Here is a 19,761-nt window from a genome sequence, read left to right on the forward strand (position 1 = left end):
TAGGGACTTCACACTGAGCCCTGCAGGAATACTTTTTCTCATCCTCGTGTGTGCATGTGTGTGCATGTATCTGTAAGTTTGTATGTATTTGTGTGTCTGTATATGCATGTGTATATGTGTCTGTATGTGCTTGTGTATATGTATGTGTGTGTCTGTGTATACATGTGCTTGACTATCCATGTGTGTACATGCATGTGGAGGCCCGAGGACATCCTTAGCTTGGGATGCAAAGGGGATTGCTCCTTTACATGTGGGTGTTCCATTCTGAGTATGAAGATAAACACTGAGTAGATAAAGGGGAGAGTTACACCTTAGGACTTAAGCCAATAAGGTAACAAGAGACTCAAGGCAAGGTACACACAGATATGTCACACGTGTGACATCTGAGTGGAGACCTGAGGGGGCCTGATGGACAGTGGACAGGAGAGCATTCCCGGCAGGAAGAGTAAGCTGGACAAGGGCTTGAGTTCGGTAAGCAAGGACTTGGGTTAGGTAAGAGTTGAAGTGACCTGTGATCAAAAAACAGGAAGTGATGTCAGGAAGGAAATTGAAGCATAGACAAGGCTGTTCAATGATGGAGCAGGAGGATTGTTCATTTCATGGGCGACTGATGGCTGAGGTCCAAACTGGGATATTTTGATTTGACAGAAGTGCTGTCTAGTTCAACTGGCTACTATAACAGATACATATGCTACAGATATAAGCTGCAGACTAGACAGGCTGATGATCAGACCTTTCACAGTTCTGGGAACTGAAGGCCAAGATCAGAATGAAGTTGTGGGCAGATTGGTGAGGGACCTCTGCCCACAGCAAGCCGGTGGCAATTGCTTATAAAGGCACTGATGTCCCTTTAGCCAGAGGAGTGTTACATCTCTGTAAACCTAGGATTGGGTGGGCTGAGGCAGGAGAATTATAAGTATGAGATCAATCTGAGCTACACATAGACTTCTAGGGCAGTCTGGGTCACATGTCTAGACCATGTGTTAAAACAAAGCAAAGGAGTTGTACACACCTATAATTCCATGACTTGGAAGGCTGAGACAGGAGGATTGGATTGTAAGTCCTGAGACCAACCTGAGTTATAGAGCCAGATCGTGTCTTGTAAAATTTTTAAAAAGGTGTTTTTTTTTTAAAGGCACTGATCATTTTCACAAAGACCCCATGACTCTGCTCCCAAAGGTTCCACTTATAAACAATGGGGTTTGTATTTTAACATTTGAATTTTGAATGGACAGAAATACTGAACCACAGCCGAGCACACTCTAAGCTAGCCTTGGCAAGCCTTGAATAGGCACTCTAGTGTGTGTGTGTGTGTGTGTGTGTGTGTGTGTGTGTGTGTGTTTACATTTGTTTACATATTTGTTTGGCTCCCTGGAACTGGAGATGCAGGCGGTTATGAGCCTCCCACTGTGGGTGCTGAGAACAAAGCCTGGGGTCTCCACAGGAGCAGCAAGCCCTAAGCCCTGCATTGTCTCTCCAGCCCCGATTTTCTTATTTAAGAAGATCATTCCACCCTTGTTTAAAGTCTCCACCAGCTTTTCACAACTGTGTCATGAGCCCCAGCCTTGTGCTCTTCAGCCCATTGTGGAACCAACATTCCACCCCCCCCCCATTTGCTCCAGCGCCTTCCTGTTTAATTGGGCATGCCACTTCTTGCCCACCCCAGGGGCCCTGCCACACTCCCCCGCTTCAGAGATGCCATCCCTTTCACCTGATCTAAGTCAGACCCCTCACTGTCTTCTCACCCTGTCCGTCTGTTTTCTTCACTGCGTCCAAGCCGATAGCCTCTTGCATGTTTGATTATTCACCCTGCCTGTCCCGACTGCATCAGAGGTCCCGCACAGAAAGTACTCATCTGGCCCAGAAAGCAAGTTCTCACTCCCACTCCAATGTGTAGGAAAGAGATTCCCAGAGGGGCTCTCCTTCAGCGAGGTAGCAGCCGTGGAGGGGCGAGAAGACCTCTCGGAGGTGCCTGCTGACTTAGCCAAGGGACCGGAGATGGGGGTAGAGGGCTCAGAAGGGAAGAGGCATGAAAAGATGGGCCTGTGCTGGAGAGTTGGCTCAGTCAACACATGCATGTACACACAAATACATGTGCACACATGTAGAGGTTCGGTTGGAGCGATTTAGGAAGAGGCTCAGGGCCCATGAGGCTTGGGGAAGTTGTTTTATTGTTTCCCTATTTTCTACAAAACCTTAAGAAAATCTCGAGCACATCCTTGGGCTCTGAAGTTGATTTTTTTTCCAAGCATGGCACTGTGCATCACCCGTCTCGGTGGGTGTGGGGCAGGGAGACTAGGTTGGTAGGGGGAACAGCCTCAGCTGGGCATAGAGGCACTGCAGTCTGCTGGGTACCAACACTGTTTGTCTTGCCCACAGGCGTCAGACAGTGGCCTCCCGCCCTTGTCATCTTCCACACTGGTCAGAGTACACGTGACAGAGCAGAGCCGCTACCCACCCTTCACACTCCCACTGGAGATCTTCATCACAGTGGCAGAGGAGGAATTCCAGGGTGGCATGGTAGGTAAAATCCATGCCACAGACCGAGACCCACAGGACACGCTGATCTACAGCCTGGAGCAAAAGGAAAGCCTGGGCAGGTACTTCTCAGTGGGTGCATCAGATGGCAAGATTATTGCCTCCCAGGGACTGCCTCGTGGCCGATACTCCCTCAACGTCACAGTCAGTGACGGGACCTTCACCACCACCACTGGGGTCCACGTCCATGTGTGGCACATGGGGCAGGAGGCTCCTCCACAAGCCGTGTGGCTGGGCTTTCATCAGCTCACCCCTGAAGAACTGGTGAGCGACCACTGGCGCAACCTGCAGAGATTCCTCAGCAATACCTTGGACATCAAACGAGCCAACATCCACCTGGCCAGCCTGCAGCCTGCAGAGGCCACGGCTGGGGTGGATGTGCTCCTGGTCTTTGAGGGGCATTCGGGAACCTCCTATGACCTCGAGGAGTTGGCCTCTGCCATAGTTCATTCAGCCAAAGAGATGGAACACTTGGTGGGAATTCAGATGAGGTCCGCTCTACCCGTGGTGCCATGCCAAGGGCCAAGCTGCCAGGATCAAACCTGCCGAGAGACAGTGTCTCTGGAGCCCAGGATTGGGCCTACTTACAGCACAGCCCGGCTCAGCATCCTGACACCACGACACCACCTGGGGAGGAACTGCTCCTGCAATGGTAAGGCCTGGGGCTGTGCTGCTGGCCCTGGCTGCCGGCCTCTATGTGAACTCCCACAGAGGTTTATAGATAGCATGGCTATAATCAAACTAAATGCCACAGGCCAGCATAACATTGGGAGTGATGCCCCAAAGTTTAGTCTTGGAGCACTAACCAAGTTCTCTCCACGTCCTGGAATTTGTTTTGTTTTGTTTTGTTTTTCGAGACAGCTTTAGAGAGTATCTTGGAACTAGCTCTTGCAGACCAGGCTGGCCTCCAGTTCACAGAGATCCACTTGCCTCTGCCTCCCAAGTGCTGGGATTAAAGGCGTGTGCCACCACCGCCCAGCAACTTTCTGGTATTTTGAAAGTAACAGTCAAGTACAAAAGACACAGTAGCTAAAAACATGGACTGGAGCATCAGGCTGCCACAGTTCGCATCCTTGCTCTGCCACTGTCCAGCCAGATGACTGGACAGAATTCTTTGATCCTCTCTATGCCTGTGGGCTTTGCTATTATAAGGACTGAGTTTAACATATCAGGTACTCTCGGAAAAAGCCTGACAGAGGATAGCTATTGCAGACATGTCAGTTACTGATGCCCCCGCTGCCAACCCCACAGTCTGCTGGTGTCAGCTTAAAAAGTAGACCCAACACCAGCCCCACTGCTTACTAGTGGTGTGTCCTTGGTTGTAAAGTCTGTAAAGTCCACTGTCTCCTGCTGCCTATCTATAAGCAGCACTCCTCCCCTTCCGCTGGTTTAGGGAATAAATTACATATAGCTATAATAGCGCGTAGCCCATGGCTGGCCGCAGTAAGTCCAGTGAGGTACTGGCTGTCACGCACATGGGAGTAGACAGTGCTATAGAGAGCCTGCTGTGTGCAGGCTCCATGTGGGTCATCAGTTCCTTCTGTGTGAAAGGCAGGTACTGTTTTGCCTGACACTCTCCAGCCTCCAATAGAGGCCAGGTTATTCGAGCCCCAGTGTGTCCTATTCAGAGCCTAAACTCTGCACTAAGCAAACCCAGGAATTCGGTTTTTTGAAAAGACTCACCCAGTACCCCCGGCATGAAGACCCACACCCTGGGCCAGCTCAGCTTTGTCAAAAGGACACTGACGAAAGCTGGGAAATGGTTCAGTTGGTAAACTGCTCACATTCAAGTATGGGGATGTGAGTTCGGATGTCTAGCTTCAGATACAGAGCATATATCTGTAATGCCCTGCTGGGGAGGTGGAGACAGGAGGATCTCTGGGACTCGCTGGCCAGACAGCCCAGCCAGATCAACCAGCTCTAGTTCAGCCAGGGACACTGGCTTAAAAAATAAAGGGGAGAGTAATTGAGAAAGAGAGCAAATGTCAACCTCTGGCCCTCACATGCACACACACACACACACACACACACACCACACCACACCACACATGAATACACGTGCACGCACACACACGTGAGCACACACACACAGAGACACACTCACTCGCAAGGTGACATGGCCTGACCTACCTTTGAGGGACCCGTCCAGCTTGCATTAGGGAGACTGTGGTTCAGATTTAGAGACTGCCAGGGAACAGTGGGCCTAGGCTGAAGGCTCTCTCTGGTCCATCTGGCAGCAGACAGCAGAAGTTCTAAAAGGTAGTCCTATTGTGCACAGCACCAGGGAGGGTGTGCTCAGAGAGACTGCTCTGCGCATGCTGCTAGACGTTTTCATTGCAAAGCCTCCAGGGAGCCCTTCCTTGGGCATTCAACTGGAAACATGTGGTCCCAGGGCTGCACTTTGAGAAACCCTAGCTGGGCTTGCTGACTGCCAGAGTCACTTGGGAGAGGGCTGTTTTGTTAACGTTTTAGAAAAATAGGACACCCCTCCCCAAATTAATGTATGTTTTGTATGCAAGCACCTCCATGTGTTTTCCAAAATCCAATGTATCAGTGTAGCTTGAACCTCAGTCAAGGCTTAGGATGCCACCAGCATCTTGAAGAGAGGCTCCTTTCCTCAACACCCCCCATGGGAAGATTTTTAAAGTTTTGTCTGGCCTTCAGCTGGCTGAGTAGCCAAGCATGACCATGAACTTCTGGTCTTCCTGCCCCCACCTCCTAAATGCTGGGATTATGAGCGTGTGTCACTGTGCTCAGTTTTGTAGTGCTGGGAAAGGAACTCTCCAGATACTCTACCAAGTGAGCATTTGAAGCAGACTGTACAAAAAGGGCATCTGGGATGCTATGTTTTAAGTGAGTGCCCAGCCAGTCCGGCCACATTTGGGAAATCTTGGTCTGAATCAATTTCTGTCTCCCATCCATTAGCATCCACCACAATGGAAAGACAAGGTTGGGGGGTTTTAAATTTCATGTGTGATAGAATCTTTGTGTCTTGGGATTCCTTGTACCTCAAGCTGTAGCCCACCCCACCCCCTTCCTTTATTCCCCTCTCCGACAGTCTCTCTTCCCTGGATATCAAGAGCCTACGTCATTCATTCTTTGTCCTGAGGATGAACAGGCAGCTTCTTCACACTGGGGGACTAGGAGCATCATAGTTGAGTCCAGGACTAGGGAAGGGTGTGTTTATGTGATGTCACATTTCCCAAAGCACACATTTCCAAAGATCACTCCTAAGCATGCATTGAGGTCAAACAAGCCAAGCTGGGGTCTCACATCCCACCCCCTTGTCCAGGTGAGATCTCAGACTTGCCTGAGGAACTCGGCAATAGAAATCAGTAACCAGGCTGGGGGATGCTGGACTTGACAGAAGTCTGGATTCCACCATCCATCACTAGCCCCTTTTCTTTATGTGTGGCTCTGGAAAAGTCATCCACTCCACCCAGCCTGGGCTCTTCATGTAACAGATGTGAGAAGTTTGCCACCCCAGGGTCGAATGAAACAAAGTCAATTGAAGGGATCTGTTACACTTCAAGGATAGTGACACCTCGGGTTCCTTTGCAGGTACCACCTTGAGGTTCAGTGGCCAGAGCTATGTGCGGTACAGGCCCCTAGAGGCTCGGAACTGGCAGGTCCACTTCTATCTGAAAACGCTCCAGCCATGGGCCGTTCTAATGTTCACCAATGAAACAATCTCTCTTTCCCTGAAGGTAAGGCGATTCCCACCAGAGTGGCTGCCATGGGCACTCCGTACTGGGAAGATGGGGGTGCTCTGAGGTTGTCTGCTGAGCCAATTCCTGGCAAAGAATCCCCTCGTGGTTTTCAAGGGTGTTGGGTGTGACTATCAGCCAGAACACACAGGACATGGGACTCTCTGCCACAGCCATTCTACCTGGAGATACACATCCCAGGTCATCCAGGGGTGGGGCTGCTTGCTCAATGGGATGAGAGGCCCCTGGAAGATAGTGAGAGGAATGTGACCCACACAACTCTGGCCCTGTGAGAATGTTTTTAGTGTGTGTACAGGAAGAGTCAGTACGTCTCACAGTATGTGTGTGTTGGTGGGAGTGGGGCGGAGGATGGCTTCCACTGGGAGTACTTAGATTACAAACCCAAGGCAAAGCCTCATGGAATCACAAGGAAAACATACTAATTTATGCTCAGTCCCTTGGTGCTTCGTATTATATCCCATGAAAGTGACATTGTTCGCTGCCTGGATTAACGATTCCATCACAACCACTGGGCAACTATTTCCACGATTTCAGTTTGCTCAACACGTATCTGCTAAGCACGGGCACTGGGTGACAGGGTGACAGACTTTGTTCTCATTGAGATTCACTTGAATCTCATTGGTGTACGGGACTGAGGTCCCTCTTGGAGTTTTGTTAAGCACAAAGGAGACTGGTGATAAAACACAGAGATTTCAGAGTTTGTTCAAATGTGGGAAATCCTAAGGGCACAGGAGATGGGAGGTGCGGGGCAAAGAGGTGGTCAGGGAGGTGGAGCTGAGCAGTAATTCGAGGAGGATGCAGAAATGCATGAGATATATTTCCTATTGCTGCGACAAAATTCCTCACATGAGCACTTCAGGAGTAAAGGGTCTATTTTGCCTTGTATTTTCAAAAGGTGGGAAAGGCATGGTGGCAGGAGTGGGAGGCAGCTGGTCACGTGGCATCCGTAGTCAGGAAGCAGAGAGAGATGGACGCTGATGCTCAGATGGCTCTCTCCTTTGATCCAGCCTAGGACCCCATTCCCACGTCCAGGGTGGTCTTCACACCTCAGTTAAGTCTTTCTAGAAACTCCTTCATAGACACACCCAGACGTGTGTGTCCATGGTGATTCTCAGTCCCACCAAGTGGAGAAGATGGAGAGGAAACATCACAGGGAGGCAGCATCATGACCATGTCGGGAGTCATGGCCAGTTAGATGCACAGCACGAGGCTGTTGGTATTCTTAAACAACACGGCTCCAGTGACCTGAACAAGGTGGACAGACCCCATGGTTGGGGTCTAAGGTGTAATGGAATGTGGGGGCATATCACGGAAGGTCTCAGCAGCCCTTCGAAGGACTTTGCTTTCATCCGAGCAAACACAGCAATCTGACTTACTGTCACCATGGCGCCTGCATTGAGAATAGAGTTTATAGGAACAGAAACATAGAGACCCAGAAAGCAGGCTGAAACAATAACCCAAGTGTTGTGAGGGTGGCTGTGGGGACAGTGGACTGTGACGAAAGTATCAGATTCAGGAAGGCATTTCAAGCCAACAACCTTTTCCAATACAGAGGGAGTAGAAAGAGCATGGGGGTGCATTTTGGCCTGAGCCCCTGGAAAGGTGGAGTTGCTGCTGACAGACTTGGGGAAGGGTGTGGGTGGAGGAGGCTGGGGAATATTGGGATCTCAGGTTAGACATATGGCCTTGAAATGCCCATGAGGCTTCCAGAAGCTAGTAGAATCAGTCTAATGCTGTGAGAGACATCTGGGCTGGGCTGGGGAGACACGGGGTCAACAGCACAAGTTTGCTACTGAAAGCCAGGAGGCTGCGTGAGAGCCCTAGGGAGGGCAGCTCAGAAAACAGGCTGAGGAGAAACCTTAGGGCACAGCCCATGAAGAGGGCAGAAAGAAGACAGGAGGCCGACAGAGGACACAAAACACGATCCTTCAAATAAAACAGAATAGTATATCCAGGAAGACAAGTGAACTTGGATCAGAAAGAAGCTAGAGGTATGGCTTAATGGGGGAGAGCTTACTTAGTGTGGGCAAGGCCTTGCATTTATCCTAAGAGGAATAGGGAAGGGGAAGAGGAGAAAGAAGAGAAAGGGGAAATAAGATGAGGAGGAAGGTAAAGAGGAAGCAAGAAAAAGATGAGGAGGGGTGAGGAGAAGAAGGGAAGGAGGAAGAAGGAAGAGAAAAAAAGGGAGAAAGGAGAGGAGGAGGAAGTAAAGGAAGTGAAGAAAGAGCAGTAAGAGGAAGAGGAGAAAAAGAAAGAGGTGAAAAAAGAGAAGGGAAAAAGGAAAAAGGAGGAGGAATAGTGGGCAGAAGAGGCAGTGATTAGTAGAGTGACTGTCTGCTGAGAGCGGTTGCAAAAGAGGAGGTGTGCCATTTGACTCAGCGACCCAGAACACTCGACACCAGTGGTTTTTAGCACAGGACACATGGGTCCATTTGGGAGCCAAGGAAGAAAATGATTCTAAGCTCAAGACAACTTACTTCTTTTAAGATGGGAGGACTGACTACGTTTGTGCACCAGCTGAGATGATCCAGTGGGGGAATGGACATGATGCAGATGCAGGAGAGAAGGGAGGCCAGAGAACCTAGTGTTGGAGGAGGTGACGGGGACATGGATCATTAGAGGGACCGGCTTTAGCTGAAGAGGTCAGTTGTGATGTCAGAGAGCCTGCCAGCACCTCTGGTGCCTTCGGCAGGAAACGAGGCTATCAGCTGTGAGCGCTGTGTCTGAGGAGAGACGTGTTCAGTCATGACAGGTTGATCGGATGCTGGAGAGAAGCCAGAGGCAAGCCAGAGAAAGCTGGGCAGTGGGCGAGGACATCGAAAGACATCAATTTTCTCCAACTATGTTCAAATTTTTCTAAGGGAACTGACTTGCCCATAATAAACAGTAAAATATTTGATCTTAAGCACACCTAGATTTTTATTTTCTAATACAACATCAACACAGGGGACTGAACTTTGAATCGGAGGCTTGCAGGTCAAGCACACCCTCACTAAGCTACATAGCCCAGCTGTTCTTTCTCTGTTTGGAAGCAGGGTCTCTCTGTATACACCAGTCTGGCCCAATGTTCTATAACCATGTCTACCTGTTGAGAGTAAAGCAAACAAGAATGTTCTAAGCCAGAGGTTCTCCGTCATTTTAACTTTGAGGATTTATGTGTGTGCAAGCATATGTCCAGAGGCCACAGGGCAACCTTGGGTACCATCCACCTTGGTCATTTCAGTCTCTCACAAGTCTGGAGCTCAACACCCAGGCTAGGCTAGCTGATCCTTGCACAATTGCTCGAATGATCAAAACCACAGAGTCCCATCAGTAAGGTTTCTTTGGGCCTCAGGTTTCTCAGCTGTCAAATGGGATCTTGATTATCCCAGGGAATATAGTGAGGACTGGGATGGGATTCTGAGGGTGTTTGGATTCTTTAGAGGCAATGTCAGAAGCATTTGGAAATGCTTGAAAATAGGGACGTGGCTCTCAATTGGTAGACCACGTGTCTGGCATGCAGGAAGACTTAAGATTCAACCCCCAGCACAGTGTAAATGAGATATGGTGGCGAACAACTGTAATGCCAGCAAATTAGGAGGTAGAGGCGCGAGGGTCAGGAGTTCAAGGTCCTCCTTGGCTACATAGCAAGAAGGGATGAGAGAGAAAACAACAGTCACACTCTGGCAACTGAAGGCCGATCAGCAGAATTACAGAATTCTTGTTTTGCTGACGGCTGCCTGTGCTCTCTTTGCAGCTGGCCAATGGCTTCCTCCAGCTGGAATACGGCTGTCCTGGTGGTTTCTATGGAAACCTTTCCTCCCAGCATCCTGTGAATAATGGACAGTGGCACTCCATGCTGTTAGAGGAGAGGGACGCTTCCGTTCATCTGTTGGTTGACACCACAGACAACATCTCCCTTGTCATCCCAGAGGAATGTCAGAGTCTGAGGACAGAAAGACAATTACTACTGGGTGGCCTTGTCCCCTCAAATCCTTCCTCGAATGTTTCCTTGGGCTTTGAAGGCTGCCTGGATGCTGTTGTGGTCAATGGTGAGAGGTTAGAGCCACATGGCCACGGAAAGAAGACGGTGGGCTGGCTGGAGAGACAGGCCCTCACCCAATGCTGCTGGCCCGGCACTGCCTGCAGCCAGAACCCATGCCTCAACGGCGGTAGCTGCTCCCCTGCCCTTGGATCAGGTAAAGACAGATGGTGACCCCCAGGTTTATTCCAAAGACCCCTGATTGTGATGTAGCCCTTGTTTCTCACTGTAGCGTCGACAGGGTAGGGTCTCTCACCACAGCCCAGGGTGATCTTGGGCCAGCCACAGGCACCTAGCAGACGAAAGGTTCTTGAACTGCAGCCTGGAGGCACAAGTGTCCGTGCCCCCCCCCGGCCCTCCCCCCCATCCCCCCCCCCCCCCCCCCCCGCTCAGTAGCTGGTCGCTCACTCACCTTCCTCTCTCCCCCAGGCTACCTGTGCAGATGCCCCCCTCCGTTCTCTGGCAGGAATTGCGAACATGGAAGGGAGAACTGCACTTCTGTGCCCTGCCAGGAAGGTGGCACATGTGTCTCCTCCCCAGAAGGCACTTCCTGTAACTGTCCTCACCCTTACACAGGTGACAGGTAAGCCCAGAGAGGCTGTGTGCTCTGGCTCCTGACTGGAGCATTAGGGAGTGATGATCTTTGCTTTCTGACCTCTAGAGAGGTCAACGTGAGTCCAGAAGCCAGGCCTCTGGCCCTTCCTCCTGTGACTTCCCAGCGTCAGGACACTGCGGGAAGGAATGCTCGTGGAAAAGGCCATTTCCCAAAGCCAATCCCCAACCTTCTGAACCAGACCTACAAATAAGGGGCCAGGAAGCCACACATCCCACCAGGTCTTAGGGCATGTCAACCCTGGCTGACATCTGCAAAGAAATGGCTGCATTTGCTTTCTACCATGTGTCTCAGACACACTTGGGGAAACTGGTTCTCCTGGGCCTAGGAACAGCTATGTCTCAGACTCCCACCCTGCCCAACTCTGCACCCTGCCGCCGACTAGGCTAGGTCATGAGGGTGCTGGCAAAGGAGGCACGTTCTGGAAACCTAGAAGCAAAGCATTTGAAGCAGTATCTGTAATGAAAAAATTAAAGATTCTTCAGGATCCCCGGCGGCAGCAGGCAGCAGAAATGCTGTAGGTTCCCAAGTGGCAGGCAGTGGGCCCTGAGAGCAGCCACTCCCAGGCAGAGATGGCTGCAAGTCCCCAGCGGTGGCTGGTCCCCAACAGGGAGACACATGATGGACAGGCAAGAGACAGAGACATGGATAGACACGCCATGCAGAGTGAGGTGGAATATTTATTCAGGGGGTTATGGAGGGGGAAGGGAGAAGGGGAGAAGAGCAGAGAGAGAAAGAGAGAGAAGAGAGAGGGGAGAGACAGAAGGGGAGAAGGGGAGAAGTGGGGATGGAAAAGAGAGAGAGAGATTAAGGCTGCAAGCAGGAAGGAAGACCTGCCTGCCTCAGCGGCTGGCGGAGGAAGTGGGCGTGACTTGTTACTTAAAGAGACAGAACAACAATTACAGTATCTAGTGTTGGAATACCCCAGCTTGGGAACGTGGATTACAACATACCCTGTCTTAAAAACAAACAACGGAAATAAACAAAAACCCTCAATGACATAGCCCTGCCACCATTTTGTAGATGGGGGAAACTGAGACCCAACTGAGACCCAGAGAGGGAAAGGGCTTACCCAAGATCAAACACGCAATGTGACAATGCCTCAAGTTCTTCTCAGCAGCCATTATTCTTGCTCCGATAGCTGCCTGCTTGGATGTAAGAAAGTCACTCATCAGGGTCATTGGAGGGTGGGTGGGAGCAAGCCAGGAAAGTGACATTTGTGTTTTAGAAGAGGAACTTGGGGGGGAATGCAACATCACACTTCAGAACAAACTGCTTGTGGTGAATTTGGGACTCCGCTGGGGTGGGGTAGGGACTTTCCCCCCAGATCCTCCAAAGTGGAAACTTGCAATAGACATTCTCTAACGGCCTTATGCCAGGCAATGCCAAGCTGAAGATAGCCTGGGAGGCCTCACAGTGTCTTAGCTTCTTTTCCTGTTGCTGATAAAATACTCTGACTAAAGCAACTTAAGGGAGAAAGGGCTTATTCAGGCCCACAGTTCACAGGTACGGTCTGTCATGGTGAGGAAGCCGAGGGGGCAGGAGCTTGAAGCAGCTGGTCACATGACTTCCAGAGTCAGGAAGCAGAGAGAGATGCATGCACGCTGCTGCTCAGATCCCTTTCTCCATTGGTACAGCCCAACATCCTAGCCAGGGAATGGTGCCACCCACAATGGGCATGTCTTCCCACCTCAGTGAATGCAATTCACTGAGTAATTCCACACAGCTATGCCCACATAGTCATCTGTCTCAGGGACGATTCGAGATTCTGTCAGTTTGACAATTAACACTTTCTCCAAGCGGATGTAGCAGGTAAAGCAGCTAAGCAGTGCAGGACCATGCTGGCACAGGTACCCCCCAACACACACACACTCGTACACAGTTTTGTGTATCTAGGGATACGTGCACCCAGAAGCACAAAATGGTCCAGATGAGGATGCCTAGTGTTCTACTCTTTCATCACTCTCTACCTTATTCTCAAGAGACGGTCTCACTGGATGGAGGTGGGGAGGCAGCAATAAGTCTCAGCTATCGGCCTGTCTCTGCCCCTCACAGTCTGGGGCCAACACAGTCAGCTTTGTATGTGGGTGTCGGTGATTCAAACCCAGTTCCTCATACTTGAACAATAAGTGCCCTTACTCACTGAGCTATGTACCCAGCCCCAGGCTGCACACACAGGCACACACAGACTCACTAGTAGGGCTGGTTCTGATATCAATGTGTTGGCGTGTTCGACAATTCCCTTTGACTTTTGGTAGGAAGTCACGTGATTGGGAGTGAGGGCCCTATCCCATAGTACTTTTGAAGAAGGACCTTTAGGGAGCTGGAAAAATAGCTCAGTGGTTAAGAGCATTTATTGGTCTTCCAATAAATGATTCTCAGCACCCACGTGGTGGCTCACAAGCAATCTGCAGGATCTTATGCCCTCTTCAGGCCCCAGAAGGCATCAGGCACACACACGACACACAAGCATACATGCAGACAAAATAGTCCTACATTAGAGAAATAGCTCTCTAAAGAGGGACCTTCAAATGTCTGCTAAGTACTTCTCCATCTCTGCAGGTGCGAGATGGAAGCGCGGGGTTGCTCCGGAGGACACTGCCTCATTACTCCTGAGATTAAGAGAGGGGACTGGGGACAGCAGGAGTTTCTGATCATCATTGTAGCCTTACCTCTCGTCATCATCGCCACCGTGGGGCTTCTCCTCTACTGCCGTCGCTGCAAGTCTCACAAGCCGGTGGCCATGGAGGACCCAGACCTCCTTGCCAGGAGCATTGGCGTCGACACCCAAGCTTCACCTGCCATTGAGCTCGACCCCCTGAGCACCAGCTCCTGCCACAACTTGAACCAACAAGAGCCCAGCAAGACCTCAGTTCCCAGTGAACTTGTCACCTTCGGAACTAGCTCTAAACAGCGGCCGATGGTGTGCAGCGTGCCTCCCAGGCTCCCACCAGCCGCTGTCTCCTCACACCCTGGCCCTGAGCCCATCATCAAGAGAACCTGGTCAGGCGAGGAACTGGGTCAGTATAACCAGAAGCCCTGTAGCTCAGGGATGGATGGAAAGGTGGGAGCCCCAAAACATTCTGTTGGTATACACATTGGCATCCAATGGAACAGCCACTGGTCAAACCAATTCCTGGGTATGGGATATGAAGGGATGCATTCTAGGTCACAGTGTACAGATGCCAAATCTCTTGACCCAGAGTTTGTGGCTCATCATGCCTGTTCCATGACCAACTTCTCTTAATTCCCAAGCACACCATGGGACTGGTGTTCATATCACGAAACATAGACTTGAATGGTCTTGGGTAGACTTGGGGATGAAGGGGGGACGTCTGCACCTTTGTGCTGTGCTGGAAATGGGAAAGGTCCTGGCCGTCCAATCTGGAAGTGAGACTTGGCTGGCCAAGAGTGGGGAACCAAAGCCCCTCTCGTCTTTGGCTGAGAAGGAGGTAGATTTGTGAAGCACTCTCTATTCATCTGCTGTGCTCCCCGGCAGTTACAACAGGTCCGGTGATAGTATATGTCACTGAGGTCATAAATGAAATGAGTCTCTCGGTGGCAGAGGTGGGGACTCCTTCCAAGCCTCCCTCCATTCCACCACCCCTGGGACAGACACGGTGCCGTCACCGAGTCCACACTGTGCATCTGTTTCCTTCAGTTCAGAAATGAAACTCCCCAGCCAGTCTTGGGAAGAGTTGCAGCCGTCCGGCCTCAGTGTGGATGGCTTAGAACTGTCCGCGGTTCTCTCTAACCCTCCCTTCTCCCTGGCACAGGTTAGCAGAGATTATCTGTAAGGTGGGCTGGCTTTGAGTCTAACCTCGGGGCTTCCACTTGCTCTCACTGCATTGTAGATCCATCCAAGCTTCCACAAACAACATGCACAGATCGGTCACGAGTCCACTAGCTCCCTGGGCAATCCCCACCAAATGTCAAGTCATTGATAGCCTCTGTCCAGCTTGCTGGAATAACTACCATGGAAACACAGGCTCACCAAGTCTTACTGTTCTCTTTCAGTATACCCAGGCGGAGCTGCAGTCTGGCCCCCAACTTACTCCCGGAAGGAGCATTGGGAATACCCGCACCCCGAAGCAATGCAGGGTCCTCTGCCACCCTCTCCTCACCGCCATGTCAGCCCTGCAGTGATGCCAGATCCCACGGGTCTCTATGGTGGCTTCCCTTTTCCGCTGGAACTGGAAAACAAGCGGGCACCCCTCCCACCCCGTTATAGCAACCAGAACCTGGAGGACCTGATGCCTCCACGACCCCCAAGTCCCCGTGAACACCTGCTCGCCCCCTGTCTCAACGAGTACACAGCCATCAGCTACTACCACTCCCAGTTCCGCCAAGGAGGGGGTGGGCCCTGCCTGGCCGAGGGGGGCTATAAGGGAGTGAGCATGCGCCTCAGCAGAGCCGGGCCCTCCTATGCTGACTGTGAGGTGAACGGTGGACCTGCGACAGGTCGGAGCCAACCTCGTGCACCCCCCAATTATGAGGGCTCAGACATGGTAGAGAGTGACTATGGGAGCTGTGAGGAAGTCATGTTCTAGCTTCCGGCTCTCAGAGGAAGGCACGGGGAGTCCCAGGCCCTGCACTGTCTTCTAGTCTCATGGGAGTAAGTTGGGTGTGACTGGGAGAGAGAAGGAAGCCACCACATCCCCAGTCCAGATGGCCATCTCTTCAAATGTGCTCTTCGGATCCGCAGCTTGTCCTGGAGGATGGAGGGAAGCTGAGGGTAGAGCTGTAAGAAGAGCGGTGGGTCCCCAGGGAAGACGGGATGCCCAGACAGGTGCACGCTGGGGTGAGACCTAGGAGGGCAATCCCTCAGATGGATGGCCTCTCAGCCCCAACAAGAAAGAGCGCCAACCACTGGCTCAGTATATTTGGGCCACATTCTCGGAGCTGCTCTCAGGCCCATAGTGCGGGAGCCAGGTTTGTGCCCAATAGGCAACCATGCATGCATCTGCTGTGGAGGGAAGACCCAGGGTCTTCTGAGATCCGTGCGGTGACCTCTGAAGGAGCTCAAGGGTGAGCAGCCTTCCGGCAGGTACTCCATCACCTGAGTATCTGCTTGGTGTGTACATTTGGGCCGTCTATTCCAAGTGTCTCAAGTCAGCACCATCCTGGGCACTGGGAGCAATAGTGTCCTTGGGAGATGAGTCACTTAGACCTCCAACTCCCGGAAGTCTTGTTGCTGAAGCTTTAGAAGGACTTGTCCCACCTCTGCTAGTGGGATCTTGCCCAGAACCTTCTGCCTTGAAGAATTTAGATCTTGTGTAATGCCGAGTTAATTGTCCCAAGTTTCCCAGGCACTTTTGGCCAAAAGCAAGAAGGAAGAAGTTCATTTGAAAAACTCTTAGGCACTTTTCAGCCTTGCTGTCTGGATGTGTTTTCCCAAAGGGGTTCTTGTCTGGACACAAGGAACTCAACTTATTCAGGGCCAGGTGAAGGTGGAGAGCCAGGCAACAGATCCAGGCCAGACGCCCTGCCCCCTCCCTCTTCTTCCTCACAGATGTCTGCCAATCAAGTGTTACCCACACTGACTCAAGCCTACGCATGGAGGGTCAGGGTGGGCACATGTCTACACACGTGTGTACCCATGGAAAGTGTGTATGTGCACAGGTGTAGAAAGTTATGTAGCTCGGAGTAGCAGAGACCGGAAGCCAGGGAGGCCTGCGGTGGCCTGAGCAACTCCGTCCTCTGCCAGTCCCTCTCTGGTCCACTGCCTTTTCACGTGTGTGGTTTTCAAGTCGGAAGTCAAAAGGAAGAGTCGCAGAGACTCTTACCCACGGGGCTGTCCACGAAGACAGCTGTGTGGGGAGGATGCACGAGTGTGCCCCGTGTGTCTGTGGGTGTGAGTGATTGATTGCACGAGTGGCTTTGTTGGCCATTTGATTTTTTTTAACAATAAATATCTTTTTTACTGTTATATTCTGTGTCACTTAGAATTGCATCAGGCTGGGTCAGGGTCAGGGTCAGGTCCAAGTCCAGGTTCATAAAGAATTTAAGAGCTGGAAGGGCTCTTTACCTGAAACCTGCTAAACTTGACTCTTGAGCTTAGCCAGACATACAGTCAGGGGTCTGAGTAGGGCCCAGGACACTATTTTGGAGAAGTGCCTCTGATTCCAACACCCCTTCTCAAGTTGTTCAATTAAAAAAAAAAGATCCCCATTATTATTATTTATAATCTATTTGCATGTGTGTTTGGAGGTCAGAGGGCAACTCGTGGGAGTTCATTATCTCTTTCCATCTTGCAGCTCCCAGGAGTTGAACTCAGGTTGTCAGGCTTGGTGGCGAGCGCCCCTACCAGCTGAGCTATTTTACCCACTCCAGGCGCATTTAAAGAAGAGAAAACTAAGGTTCTGGGGCATAAGCTGTAAGCAGTAGGCATGCCAAAAGCCCAAGGCTCAAGTTCGGTTCGCAGCACCACATGGGATGGTCACAGTAGGAGCCCCACTATCACAGTCTTGGGGAGCCAATAACTACTGCCCCACTGCTTTATGGTACTTCTCTTGGGAGCTGTCATAACCTGAGACTAGAAAGCCCAGAGATTGCTGGTGTGAGGCATCCAAGCAGATGGGGTCTCTAGAGTCAGGCAGGTAGGCTTCTCGCCCGGCTCCACTGCACACTAATGTATTCCTGAGCAGCTTCACTTGACTCTCGTTTTAAAGACATGCTTTGAGAATGTCCTTTTTGTCCCCAGGTTGCCCAGGCTACAAGCAGCCCAGTTCAGTTTGCAGCCAAGGACGGCCTCAAACTTCCCATCCTCCTGCTTCCATTTCCTAAGTACTGACTGTAGGTCATTATGCCCAGTTTATGCAGTCCTGGGATAGAAGCCAGGCCTGCATGAATGCTAGGCATCCCCAGTTCTTGTCAAAGAGGACCTCAGGAGGCCTTTCGCAGCACAGTTGCGTGGAAAACAGGAAGTATCATCCAAGTTTTGACATGGATGACCAACGTAGGCATGCCGCTAGCCAAAGTGCACAGCACAGAGTAGGCTCACTCCTGGTGGGGTAACGGGACACCCACCACGATGGTATCGTGTGGAGCAACTTAGCTGATCTAAGAATTCTGCCAGTCACCCCATCTCCTAGCCCCTGGCAGCCTGTCTCCACAGTTCTGCCCTTTTCAGAAGGCCAGAGTCAGAACCACACCTCAAGGGGCCATTTCAGATCATAGCATTTTGCTGTGTAGCACTGGGTAGCATGCATTTACGTTCCCACCACTTCTCTATGTGGCTAGATAGCATATCTCCTTTTGATATCTGTGCTATGATTCGGATACGGCAGTTTGTTTATCCACTTGCCTACTGGAGAACATCTCAGTTGCTTCCACGTTTTAGCCGCAAAAACCTCATGAGCTGGTGTTTCTGTCATCAGGTTTTTGGTTCCTTCGGGAAAATGTCAGAGTGTAGTTGGTTTGTAAGTGAGATGGTAAAGAGTAGGTTCAGTTTTATAAGACGCTACCAAAGCATCTGTTCTGTTTGCATTTCTACTAGCAATGAGGGAGCATTCCTGTCCGCCACATCCTTACGGCCAAACAGCATGGCTGTCCTGCCTTCAGTCTGGGCCATTCTCCTAAGCATGCAATGCTGTCTCAGTATTTGTCCAAATCTGTATTTTCTTGACGGCACATGATGTAGAGAGTCATTGTGTTTATTTATTTTTTTGCCACCTTCAAATCTCCTTTAGTGAGTTGGCTATTCAGGTCATTGACCCAGGGTTTTTTTTTTTTTGTTTGTTTGTTTGTTTTTTGGAGACTGGATTTCTCTGAAAGTCCTGGAACTCATTCTATAGATCAGGTTGGCCTCAAACTCACAGAGACCTCCTGCCTCTGCCTCCTGAGTGCTGGGATTAAAAATATGGGCCACAACCACCCGGCCATTGGCCCAGTTTTAAAAGTAAGGTTGTGTATTATCTTATTGTTGAATTTTAAGAGTCCATTACCTATTTTGGATAAGCAGTTCTTTGCCCGGGAAGGGTTTTTTTTTTTTTGTTTGTTTTTTTTTTAGATATTTCCTCCAAGCCTGTGCCTTCCCCCTCTCAATATGCACATGACAACTTGAGTGTCTTTCATAGAAAATTTCTCCCTTACTCTCTCTCCCTGTGTCTCTGTCTCCCTGTGTCTCTGCCTCTCTGTCTCTCTGTCTGTCTCTGTCTGTCTCTGTCTCTCCCCTCTCTCTCTCTCTCTCTCTCTCTCTCTCTCTCTCTCTCTCTCTCTCTCTCTCTCTGAGACAGGCCCACCATTTAGCACAGCTGGTCTTGAACTTACCTATGTATCCCAGACTGGCCTCAAACTTTGATCCTCCTGCCTCAGCCTTTCAAATACTGGAATTAGAGCACACGTGACAAAACATGACACGTTTTAATTTTAAGGCAGTCTAACTTAGCAGTTCTTTCCCTCATGCGTGGCACTTTTGGTGCTGTGCCTAACCACCCAGATGCACACATCTGGGTGGATCGGAGGGCAGAGAGAGTAGAATGCTGCTGTACTGCTGGCTTTTCTACTCCCCATTCTATCCCCAGTCCGAGACTCCACCCTACGGGATGGTGCCATCCACAGCCAGGGAGGGTCTCCCGCTCAGTGAAACCTCTGTGGAAACCCCCTCAAATGCATGCCCAGTATGTCTCCTGGGTGATTCTTAAAACAAAGTCAGTGTCATATCAAAGATGCTTTGTATTTTTGTATGATATCATCTATGATTTTATGATATCCTTATAGCTTTATGCCTTACTTATGGGCCTGAATCTCACTCAGCTCTCTAGATGTAGGCACCCAACCTTCAGTACCACTTGTGGAAAAAAATCATCTCTGCACCTGAGACTCCCTTTGCTTCTTTACCAAAGTCCTACTGGGCTTCT

At 50.6% G+C, this 19,761-nt stretch overlaps 1 protein-coding gene across 1 annotated transcript in view; it reads left to right on the plus strand.

Annotated features, from left to right (window-relative positions):
* The window catches only part of Fat2 (FAT atypical cadherin 2), a 62,143-nt gene extending 46,693 nt beyond the window's left edge, over positions 1-15,450 (plus strand). The window contains exons 18-23 of the mRNA XM_038328763.1: positions 2,380-3,190; positions 6,100-6,245; positions 10,003-10,444; positions 10,717-10,870; positions 13,463-13,920; positions 14,918-15,450. Coding sequence (XP_038184691.1) covers positions 2,380-3,190; positions 6,100-6,245; positions 10,003-10,444; positions 10,717-10,870; positions 13,463-13,920; positions 14,918-15,450 — 2,544 coding nt within the window. The remainder of the gene's footprint in view (positions 1-2,379; positions 3,191-6,099; positions 6,246-10,002; positions 10,445-10,716; positions 10,871-13,462; positions 13,921-14,917) is intronic.
* The last annotated feature ends 4,311 nt before the right edge of the window (positions 15,451-19,761 follow it).

Source organism: Arvicola amphibius, chromosome 4, assembly GCF_903992535.2.
Source record: "Arvicola amphibius chromosome 4, mArvAmp1.2, whole genome shotgun sequence".
NCBI classification, from domain to species: Eukaryota; Metazoa; Chordata; class Mammalia; order Rodentia; family Cricetidae; genus Arvicola; species Arvicola amphibius.